The 12,136-nt window shown below is 41.3% G+C and overlaps 1 protein-coding gene across 3 annotated transcripts in view; it reads right to left on the minus strand.

The window, feature by feature from the left end:
* LOC116990479 overlaps nucleotides 1–5,981 on the minus strand; it is a 128,217-nt gene extending 122,236 nt beyond the window's left edge. For 2 of the 3 annotated variants that reach the window (XR_004416555.1, XM_033048198.1), the window contains exons 1-2: nucleotides 5,533–5,979; nucleotides 271–368 (exon numbers count right to left, since the gene is read on the minus strand). Coding sequence is in view for 2 of the 3 variants with exons in the window: in XM_033048198.1 (XP_032904089.1) it covers nucleotides 271–363 (93 nt within the window). In the remaining variant the exon portion in view is untranslated. Of the gene's footprint in view, nucleotides 1–270; nucleotides 369–5,532 lie in introns of all 3 variants that reach the window. The other variant, XM_033048199.1, reaches the window with a different exon arrangement.
* Between the last annotated feature and the right edge of the window lie 6,155 nt (nucleotides 5,982–12,136).

Here is a 12,136-nt window from a genome sequence, read left to right on the forward strand (position 1 = left end):
ATTTGGATAACAGCAACAGAACTGCTGCTACCTTGCATATTCATCCTTTACACGCAAAGGTGAACATTATTTAGCTTTTCTGTCCATAACAATTTAATGTACACGTATTTCCAAATTTCTAACGCATTGCTGAGAGCTTATCACAATTTAGGAAGTTCTGCACTTCAGTGATTGATTTGCCTAAATTAAAATATATTTGCTGCAATTAATACTTCAATTACACACTGTGAGTAATCCTCAGCAAAGAAATTTAAAGATTCCAAGACCTACCTTCATTCGCTCTGGAAAATCCTTGGCAAAAAATGAATAAATCTGTCCCCGATTTCCAGCTCCAATTATAAGCACTTCCACAGGAAGAGGCATGACTACTGTAGAAAAGACCAGATACAAAGTTAGGCACTCAGCAGGAGATCAATGAAGAATATCTTACAAACAGTTAACTTTTGTAATAACAGACTTCCTTGTAAATATTCCCAAATTACATTCCAGAATGTGGACAGACTGCTTGCACTTGAGCTTTCACTAGATTTACCCTCTAATGTTTCCTCTCTTCTTCATTACATTCACTTTGCACCATTTCCTAATGTCAGTGTCAGAACTCCGAACTGAATATGGAATTCTAGTATTAAAATTGATCATGTTAACTCTTGTTAAACATTATTTATCTATCAAAACCTGGTGTAGGTTATAAACTGTGCTCTTTGTTTCTGGCCCAACCTACCACTTTAAAATTGAACATAAAATTTAATATTACAAAATCATTTCCAACTGCAAATTAGCTTATCTTTTTGAAGTCTTCAGTAAAAATTACTGACAAAGGAGGAAGTCTGAAGAAGGGTCACCTATTCTATTTCTCCAGAGATGCTGTCTGACCTGCTGAGTTACTCCAGCTTTTAGTGTCCATCTTCAGTTAAAAAAAAACAATCTCTCTTATCGTATTTTGTAATGGTGATACTTAACATGTGGAACTAAAGTGAATTCTAGTTTCTTTCATATGACCCAAGCCTCATCATCACCGTGATCGCATTCATCATGAGGGCAAACAATATAAGACCCACGCACATGAATTAAAATTACAGACATGGCAAACAAATGTGGGTTGCACAGTTTATCAGTACACACAATTATAATTGCAAATTCTCAATCAAGCAATATTAACCATTTCGAGGCGAAGGCTGGACATGTGACAAATTCATGACATAATGATGATATCCAACATGAGGAATATCACCTCCCGACATTCAATGGCATTACCATCACTGAATCTCCCATTATCAATACCCTACAGTTATTATTGACCAGAAAGTGAACTGGAGTAGGCAAATACGCTATGTGACTACAAGAACGGGTCAGAGGTTAGGATTCCTGTGGTCAGTAACCCACCACCTAACTTCCCATAGCCTATTCACCATCAACAAGGCTCAATTCAGAAGTGCGATGAATACTGTCCTGGATGAGTGTAGCTTTAACAACATTCAAGAAGCTTGGCACCATAGAGGACAGAACAGCCTGCTTCATGGAAATCATTCACTCCATCACTGACAAATAGTGGCAGCAGGTTGTACCACCTACAAAATACATTACAACAGCTCATCAAGACAGCACCTTCCAATCCAAAGCCTCTGGCAACCATATGGATAAGAGCAACAAAAGCATGGGCGCACCACAACCTGGAAGTTGCCCGATAAGTCACACTCTAGCTTGACTTAGAAATATAGTCAAAAATGTTTGTCATATGCAGCGAAACAGAACAATGAAACTCTTACTTACGTCATAATATATTGTTATTCCTTCACTCTGGATGGGTCAAAATCCTGGAACCTCGTCCCTAACAGCATTGTGGGTACACCTACATTTCAAGGACTGCCACGGTTCAAAAGCAGCTCACTGCAACATTCTCAAGGGCAATTATGGATGTAAAATTCATGCAACCTTGCCTACAAAGTCCACAATGCTCTAATAAATATTTTTAAATCTTCATCATGAACGTTTTAACACCCTTTATGGAGCTACACATCTTTATGGTCGCACATAATTGAGTCTATCACTTTCATTGTTTGTTTTTTTTTTAAATTTCGACAACAGGACAGTGACATTTTCAAACAAGCACTCCTTCTTACCATGTTAATTTTCTATCATGCAAATTAAATTGCCACTCACTGTAACTGCGTAGTATCAACTGATAATTGTAGTTAGCTATAACAAAGTTCTCTGGCCTGTCACGTCCATCACAGTAAAAAAAAAAAAAAAAAAAGCTTTTAAGTGAAATCACATTTTCTGACTATTGTTTTGTAGTTTTGCAAATATTAATTCAGCTACCCTTCAACTTCCTTTCAGATAGGACATTTCCAGATCTTGAGTACTTTTTTGAATGAACCCTCTTTTTCCTCAAGAGAAAGATGACATTTCTAATCACAAGTTTGTCATTAGTTATATCTTCAACCTTACTAAATATATTTCAACATGATACCAAAATCTGTCCACATTGGGATCTCCAATGTAAAATGACATAATTTCTATTTTAAGTCAAATTGTATCATATTATTACAGCAATTAATTCAATATGAGATGTAATAGGAACGCTTTATGCTATTTGAACTAGCCTACCAGCCATTCTTCTTGTTAGCCCAGTGCAGGCTAAGAGAGTTCTATGTTCCTTGGTATTATTTAATTTAGCTGATGTTACCTAATTTATCAAAATGACCCTAGGTTACAGAAGAATAATGAATTAGCCAGTCTGCCTCGATTGAATTAGACTTCGCTGTAATGCTGCCCAAATCTTTATGATGAAAGTCATAAATAAGTAAAGCATCAAAATACCAATGTCATAACTATCAAGTTATCAATGTCACACTCAAGATGAAACTGTTGGGTGGATTAGACCAGAAAAGAAGTGACCTCATTGGGAAGAAACTCTTGGATCCAAGAAACACTAGCCTCTGGCCAGAGAGGATGTGGAATGTTTATTATCACTGGAGCACACAATTGCCCAAATGTTATCGTCACCACGAAACCTACTTCCAATATCTTGAGGGTCAATTAGCCCAAAATGGAGTCCGCTATATTAACATTTAAGGTATAAAAACAAAGCAGAAACTGGATCCCACTCTGATCCCAAAGACTCAAGAGGCGCAACTCAGGAGTAAGATGGAATAATCAATACTCACTTGAATAAGTGAATAAATGAGATCACAATATTCAAAGTGCAGCGTTGTCCAAAACCATAGCAGTTCATTAGTAGGTTGCAGGAAAACTAGACTGCTGGAAATTGACTTCTTGCCACTTTCATACATGCTTATTCAATTCAAGTAAGTTATTCCAAGTGTTAAATACTCCCCAATCCAGAAATCCAGGAAATTTGATAGCTTTTCACCACAAATGTTTGCCTAGCACCTTTTTTTGGTGATGAGTTATCTTATGTTCCTCCCTCCCATAGCATCTCGAATGCCTATTATTATTAGAATGCATTTAGTATCTTATCTAAAAAAAGTAAAAATGATTTAGAATCTGACATTTCTTTATTTCCCATTTTAATTCCCCAGTATATTCGTCAAACAGGCTAACATTTGCACGAGCCTAATCCTTTTCCACTCTGAGTAAGATGGCCAAAAATCACAGCCGTACGTGGTAGCATTTTTTCTAAAATCAATATAAAGTGCAAATAGGAAGTGGTCAAGATTAGACTTTTAATTATATAGAAGGCAAGGCAACTTTAATTAGGCAAGGCAACTTTAATTAGGCAATGCAGCTTTAGCATTTCCAAATCAAAGGCAACACAGCTTTAGCATTTCCAAACCAAAGGCAACACAGCTTTAGTATTTCCAAACCAAAGGCAACACAGCTTTAGTATTTCCAAACCAAAGGCAACACAGCTTTAGCATTTCCAAACCAAAGGCAACACAGCTTTAGCATTTCCAAACCAAAGGCAACACAGCTTTAGCATTTCCAAACCAAAGGCAACACAGCTTTAGCATTTCCAAACCAAAGGCAACACAGCTTTAGCATTTCCAAACCAAAGGCAGCACAGCTTTAGCATTTCCAAACCAAAGGCAACACAGCTTTAGCATTTCCAAACCAAAGGCAACACATCTTTAGCATTTCCGAACTATATTTTCAAACCACATTAAGGGCACTGACAACAGGTCAGTAAAACCACTCACAGTTTAGTCGACATGTGTTCAGTGTTATTCACAGCTCAGACTGAGAGACGTGATCCTCTCGCTCCCCCATCTTGCAGAGACTGACTGAGGCACTTCCGGGTTTTATAGTCCCTCTGGAAGGTGAGAGAATCTCAACATTTTTTAAACACTAATAACTCTTTTATTTTTCATCGATGGGAAAAATCCTCTTGTCCTGTGGAGCGGAGGGGGACTGAGTAAGATGGGCAAAAATCACAGCCGTAAGTGGCAGCGTTTTTTCTAAAATCAATATACAGAACAACAGGAAGTGGTTAAGGTCAGACATTTAGTAATATAGATTTAGGACAATATTTTCAAACTCAGATTTGTCACCCACAACAAAATTTGAAATTTGAGCAAATGTTGATTATTCTGGGGAATACTTTATTATATGATCATTAATTAATCCTGTATTGCTAAAAAAAAACTAAAATAGTACAAGCAAGGAAATGCAGATGCTGGTCTACAAAAAACCCATAAAGTGCTGGAGTAACCCAGCAGGTCAGGCAGCATCCCTGGAGAACACAGAACGGTGACCTTTCGGATCAAGATCCTTTTTCAGACTTCATCTAAAATAGCCTGTTCCCTTGTTGGTTCTTCAAAATACTGTTCTAAAAAGTCAACCAAAAAATAGTCCACAAACTCATCCTCAAGGCACTTGCCAATTTGATTTGTTGAATCCTTGTACTTGTTATTGTAATACCCTTGTGGTCACCACTGCCAGCACCAACAGTGGCCACCACTGTTGATTCATATCCACTCTGTTCCAGATTATCACCACGGTTAGGAGGTCGATATACTGCAAGCATTAGTGAATCATTATGGTTGTTGCATCTTATATCATCCAAACTATTTTTCACTGCTGCAGATTTTTACAGTGATTGCTTGTAAAAAGGAGGTAGCGGGGCAGGTGTTATATGACTTGAGGTTGCAGGGTGAAGTACCTGGGAAGAGGGTGGATGAGGCGGGGAAAGGGTGGTTTGGGTGGCCTGGTAGGAAGGGATGAGTGCAACAAGGAGTTGCGGAGGGAGGAAAGAATATATATTGCTCTCCAAAATCCGCGGAGACAGGAAATAAATTTATGGATTTAACTAAGCGCCCACTTCCCACCCAACATTGCGCAGAACGGCACTGGCTGGTTTTCAGCAAATATCTTTGGTTTTCGGTTTCACTGCCTGATTATATATAGCGAAACGCAGCTCGGCTTTCTAAGCTTTCTTTTCCAAGCGTGTTTTTGTTTTACCTTGACCCACCCCCCGATCAGATTGTGAAACAAAGCAAAGATCTTTGAAACAAAGCACAGTCCCGAAGCAACGATGGGAAATATCCCACCCAATCTGCCAGGATGATTTACCTGCTAATCGTCGCAAACTCCTGTGGCCCTTTGGTTTTCCCCTAACCCACTTCTGGTGCAGTAATGCTGGGGATTCTGCAGGACCACTCCGTGAAATGAGGCCGGGATTATAGGGTCAAGGTCCAGCTCCAGCAGAACTGAGATAGAAAGGTTCAGGCGTAAAATACAGCTATCAGCAGGAGAACTATAGTCTTTCAATAATATCAATAGGAAAGAAGATTGCGCAAGTACACTAACGCACCTAATTTTTAAAACAGCAGAGGAAATATATTTAAATGTATTGGTTGTGATCGTCATTTTGTGCAAGTACGTGCAACTGAGACAACTAGTGGCGGAGTCTTATCAGTGCACATTATCCTGTTAAAGCCCACAAGAGGCCACACAGGAATTTTCCAAATGGCTACATTTAACATTCAATTACAAATATTTAAATATGAAACTGTAAGTAGCTTGTCAGTTAGTCCTATATAGTGTTGACCGAGGACAAAGCTCCGATTAAGGTGTCCTCCGGTTAAGCAGGAGGCGAGTGGGATCTAACACCAATACTTGTTTGTATATTTAAAACATCTTCTCAATTTTCATACGCTGATAGCATCACATTTCTTAGATCAGTTCTCCCCTACTACTTAAGCAGTAGTAGTATTTCCCCTCAATCTTACTGGAAAACATTCTGGGAGTTAGGGACAGGAAACTTGCAAGCAGAAGTTTACTAAAAGGATGAAATCATGTGAATCGGGGAGACAAGGGGAAATAGCTCAGATTTATACACGACACTAAAATAGCAACCACAATGATCTACAAGAAATAACATTCTTGGCAGAATAAGGAATTAGATGAGATCCAATATCAGATATAAGGAAGAAATGAAGAACAGAGAAAGGTGTAATGACATAAAAGAGAATGAGGGTTCAAACACACAATAATTACAAGCTCACTGCATGAATAAGAGTTAAAAAAGTTATTGGGTTTCATAACCAGAAGATTTGATAATGTTTTAACATTATCGCCTTCATTGAATGCGAATGAATGGTGAGTGAGATTCTGAGCATATTGCCCATAAGCACATCACACACAGATAAAAATACAATAACCAAGGAAAAACTCAATAAATTGATAACCTTAATACTAGGTAGCCATAATAGTACAATAGATCATTAGAATGATGTAGTTCCATGCAGAAAAGGAAGTAGTCAAGAGGTACGGAACTGTGTGGGGAAAAGATTGATATGTTGGAGTATGGAGGTTGAAGAGGGCCATGTGTTTCCTGTGAACATTATTTAAAATGATCTGTTGGTTCTGACATGTTTGCATCAGTTCCTGAATCTACTTCCGAATGCATTCTTCCAGTTGAATCGAGGTTACCTATAGGTCAGAGGTACCATTCCCATTGCAGTTATCCACTTCAGCCAATACCAAGCAAGACAAGGACTTTGGTTTTTAATTCTGGATTAAAAGCGGGATCCACTGAGATGTCAGGTGTGTGCTGATGGAAACCCCTTATAACATGGATTTGGGGAGCCAATTAGAAACATTCATCCAATGACTTTATTCAATGTCAAAATTATGATAAAAGCCTTGAAATAAGTGTTTACCTTATGGCTAGTCAGACTGTTAATGCTTCTCGTACTTCACACAAATCTCCAAGCAAGGTAGGTAGATACATTGGATATATTATTTTTGTACATCCTAACACACCCTAGTCATTATCACAGAGTCTGCTTGGAATGAGCTGGTGCCAAAAAAGCTGATTGCTCTTCTGACCTTCATAGGCATGGACAGCTGCAGAGTCAGATGATCATGGATGCAGACAGTCATGTAATAGCTGGCATTACTCGACATTGCCAATTTAGTAAAGCCTTCTAATCCACATGTCCCCACCAAGATTGTCATAGGATATGTGACAATATATTGCACAGTGGGTGTAATATATTATGGATGCAGCCTCCTTAAATGCTGCCTACATCTTCTTCTTTCCTATTATTCTTTCATGATAATGACATACATTATGGTATACCATACCATAGGCTTAAGATAAAGATCATCATTGGTCCCGAAAAGCCCTTTTTACGTGGAATGGGAGAGAATGGTGAATATAGCAGGAGAAAAAAAAAATCTGGTGATCTTCCATGCCCATTCCCAGCCAACGGCAAATCCAAGATTCTTAACGCTCAGTCCTCAAAATTTCACTATAAACTCCTCACCAGACACAGTCATCATCATCCAAATTTTCAGCAATCTTTCAGCAGAAAATCTATTTCAACTATCATAAAACAGACAACTGTACAGAAAGAGGCCTTACAACAAATTGTGCATGCAAGTCAACAGATCAGCAATCTATTCAGTGTTCAAAAGGGAACTGCAGATGCTGGAATATCGAAGGTACACAAAATTGCTGGGGAAACTCAGCGGGTGCAGCAGCATCTATGGAGCGAAGGAAATAGGCGACGTTTCGGGCCGAAACCCTTCTTCAGACATACCTAGTTCCATAGATATAGACACAAAAAGCTGAAGTAACTCAGCGGGACAGGCAGCATCTCTGGAAAGGAATGGGTGACGTTTTGGGTCGAGACCTTGTTCAGATCCCATTCCTTCGCTCCAGAGATGCTGCCTGTCCCACTGAGTTACTCCAGTTTTTTGTCTCCATCTTCGGTTTAAACCAGCATCTGCAGTTCCTTCTTACACATACCTAGTTCCATAGTCTCACTCATTCTCTTGCTTCTGCTACATTGATTGGCTATTGCAAATAGCCCGCAGTGGAAATAGGTATCAAGACAACCAGGCAGCAGCTGATGGGCACTTGAGAAAGAATAGGTGACAAAATTGTGGGGAAATGGGAATGGTCAGGCTGCTGGCATACACTTGATGGGTTGAAAGACCTCTGATGTTGGAAGAAGCAGAGATTTTTTTCCTTTCAAGTACCTCTCTTTTGAACTTCCTGACTGAATCTGCCTTGATTCTACCTAGCAGTGTGTTACAGATCTCACCAACTGATGTATTAAAAAAATCCTCATTTCATATTTGGTGTTTTAACAATGACCTTCACCTATGTCTTCTGATTGTTGGCTCTCCACCAATTTATTCTGTCTGGATCCTCTATACTCATAAATATATCTATCCAGTCCTCTTTTAGCCTTTACTGTTCCAATAAGAACAATCCTAGCTTCTCCAGTCTATCTCCGAGAGCCATAGAGTCATACAACATGGAGACAGGCCCGTTGGTCCAACTCGTCCATGCCAACCTGTCTTCAATCCTGACCTCAGGTGCTGTCTGTGTTGAGTTTGCCCATTCTCCCTGTGACTGCATGGGTTTTCTATGGATGTTCCCATTTTCTCTCATATCGCAAAGACATGCTGGTCTGTAGGTCAATTGGCCTCTGTAAATTGCCTCGAGTATATAGGAAGTGAATGCAAAAACGTGCATGTGCATTCAATGGTCGGCGTAGATTCAATGGGCCGAAAGGCCTGTTTCCAAGCTGTGTCTCTGAACTAAACAAAATCTTACCCCTCTCACCTTAAACCTACTAGCTCTAGTTTTAGGTTCTGCTGCACTGGGAAAAAGACAATGACCATTCACCTTATCTAAGCTCCTCACGACTTTATATATCTTTATAAGGTCACCACTCAGACTCTGACACTTCAAGGAAAAAAGCACCAGGCTGTCCAGTCCTGGCAACATCCTTGTGATTTTTCTTCTGCTTCATTGCCAACTAATAACATCCTTCTTATGGCTAGGCAATCAGAACTGCTCACAGTACTCCAAGCACAGTCTCACCAACATCCTGTACAGCTGTAAAGTGACGTATCAACTCTTGTCTTTTATGCCTTGACCAATGAAAGCAAACGTTCCAAATGCCTTTTTTTACACCATGTCTATCTATGTCACTAGGATGCTAATGTAGAAACAGAGAACTGCAGATGCTGGTGAATACACAAAATGATACAATGTGCTAGAGTAACACAGCAAGTCAGGCATCATCTCTGGAGAACGTGGATAGGTAACATTATGGGTTGAGACCCTTTTTCAGACTGATTGTAGAGGGGGAGAAGAACACCGGAAAAGGGGAGAGGCAGGACAAAGTGCAGTAGGTAACAGGTCGACACAAGCGAGGGGGGGGTTTTGACAGGCAGATGGTTGGAACAAAGGCCAGAGATAAGAACAGTAGGTGTGAGACAGGTTTGAAGAGGTGCAGATTGTGAAGGAGGAGGAAAGTAGTGGGGGTGGGGGGGGGGGGGGGGGGTGAAGGGGGGAAATAGGTGGGAATCCAGGGGACAGAAGGGGGCGGGGAGAAAGAGAGGGGGAGTAAAGTTGTTAGTTACAGGTTATCTAAAATTGGAGAATTCAACGTCCATACTAATAATAATAATAATAAATTTTATTTATGGGCGCCTTTCAAGAGTCTCAAGGACACTGTTGGGTTATAAGCTGCCCAAGCAGAATGTGAGATGCTGTTCCTCTAATTTGCATTCGATCCCACTCTGGGAATGGAGGAGGCACAGGTCAGAAATATCAGTGTGAATGGGAAGGAGCCCTCCGTTTCTTTCTCCAACAGAAACCCAGTCAATTTCCCTCTACTAACACTCTCCTCCGCCTGACAGAATTTGTTCTCACACTCAACAATTTCTCCTTTGACTCCTACCATTTTCTCCAAGTTAAAGGTGTAGCCATGGGCACTGGCATGGGCTCTACCTGACTTTTAGTCGGTTACCTGTCCCACGGTAAGAGTTCATTCCAAGAGCTCTCCCGAGTTTGCCCTGATTCGAACTCGGAGATTTACGGTAATGGCCACTCGTCAGTACTCGGGGCTCTCGTGGACATTTTTCAACATGTTGAAAAATCTTCACGAGTCTTCCCGTGCCTACCTGCCATTAGCGAGTATTCCCGAGTACCTGCCGTTAGCGTTACGAGCCGCTAAGAGACGTCCCCGAGCTCCGACGTACCCGCTACGTTCATTCTTCGTGCTTACCACGAGTTTGATTTTGTTTAAACTCGGGAGAGCTCTTGGAATGAACTCGTACCGTGGGACATGGCTACTAGATTGAATAGTCCTTGTTTCAGGCGTACACTGGCCCAATGCCCCAACTCTTTCTCTGCTACATTGATGACTGCATCGGGTTGGCCCCTACACCCGTGTAGACCTCATGGATTTCAAAAACTTTACCACTACCTTCCACCCTGCCTTCAAATTCACCTGGCTATCTCCGACACCTCTCACCCCTTTCTGCCTCCATCTCAGGGGACAGACTATCGACTGATGTCTACTATAAACCTACTGACTACCACAGTTATCTGGACTACACTTCCTCCCACTCTACCCCTTGCAAAGACGCTGTTCTCTACTATCATATCCTCCGCCTCCTTCGCGACTTCCAAGATGCGGTTTTCCATTCTAGGACATCCGAGATGTTGGCTTTCTTTAGTAAACGTGGTTTTCCCCCTTCTGTTGTAGATGGATCGTCCATCCATGCAACCCGTAGTTCTGCTCTTGCTCTCCCTCGCCTCAGACGGAACAATGATAGAGTTCGCCTGATCCACACGTTTCACCCCACCAGCCTCCGCATCTACCTAATGTGATCCCAACACTAGTCCCGCCTTCTCCATTCAAATCACCCTCTGCCTAGGTACTTTCTCCGCAACTGCAGATGTAACTCCTGTCTAGATACCTCCTCTTCACCTTCATCCAGGGACCTCCAGTTGAGACAGAAGATCTTGTGCAGCTCCGTTAACCTCATCTTCTGTTCCTGATGTGGCTTCCTGTACATCGGCGAGACCAAGCATAGACTCGGCGACCGTTTCACTGAACACTTATGTTCGGTCCACCAAGGCCAATGCTAACCATTTTAACTCCCCTTTTCATTCCAAGGCTGACATTTCTATCCTGGGCCTCCACCATTGCCAGAGTGAGGTCACACACTAACTGGTGAAACAGCATCTCATATTCCACTTGGGTAGCTTACAACCCAACGGTTTGACTGTTGAATTCTCCAATTTTATATAATCTCTAACTACCCCCCCCTTTCTCCCCTTCCCTCTCCTCCTCCCACCCTACCCTCCCGTGCCACTCCGACCTATTTCTCCCCAACCCCCCCCCCAACCCCCCCTCCCCCCCGCCCCAACCCCCTCCCCCCCCAACACGCTACTTTCCTCTCCCTGGCTTCACAATCCGCAATTCTTCAAACCTATCTCACACCTACTGTTCTTTTCTCTGACCTTTGTTCCAACCATTTACCTGTCAGAAGAAACCCTCTCCTGTGTCGACCTATTACATATAGGTTTTCTCCCCCATTATAATCATTGTAAAGAAGGGTCTCAGCCTGAAACATCACCAATCCATGTTCTCCAGAGATGTTGCCTGTCCGACTGAGTTACTCCATTACTTTGTGTCATCTTGCTAGGTAACTATGTACTTGTCCCCCTCTCTGATCTACAACACTCACAGGGCACTGCCATTTACTGTGTATGTCCTGCCCTGGTTTAACTTTCCAAATTGTAATGCTGCACACTTGTTCAAGTTAAATTACATCTGCCATTTCATTGGCCCACTTTCCCAGTTGATCTGCATCTTATTATAATCTTAAATAAACGTATTTACGGTCCACGATACCA

Source organism: Amblyraja radiata, chromosome 31 (assembly GCF_010909765.2).
Source record: "Amblyraja radiata isolate CabotCenter1 chromosome 31, sAmbRad1.1.pri, whole genome shotgun sequence".
In the NCBI taxonomy this organism is placed as follows: domain Eukaryota; kingdom Metazoa; phylum Chordata; class Chondrichthyes; order Rajiformes; family Rajidae; genus Amblyraja; species Amblyraja radiata.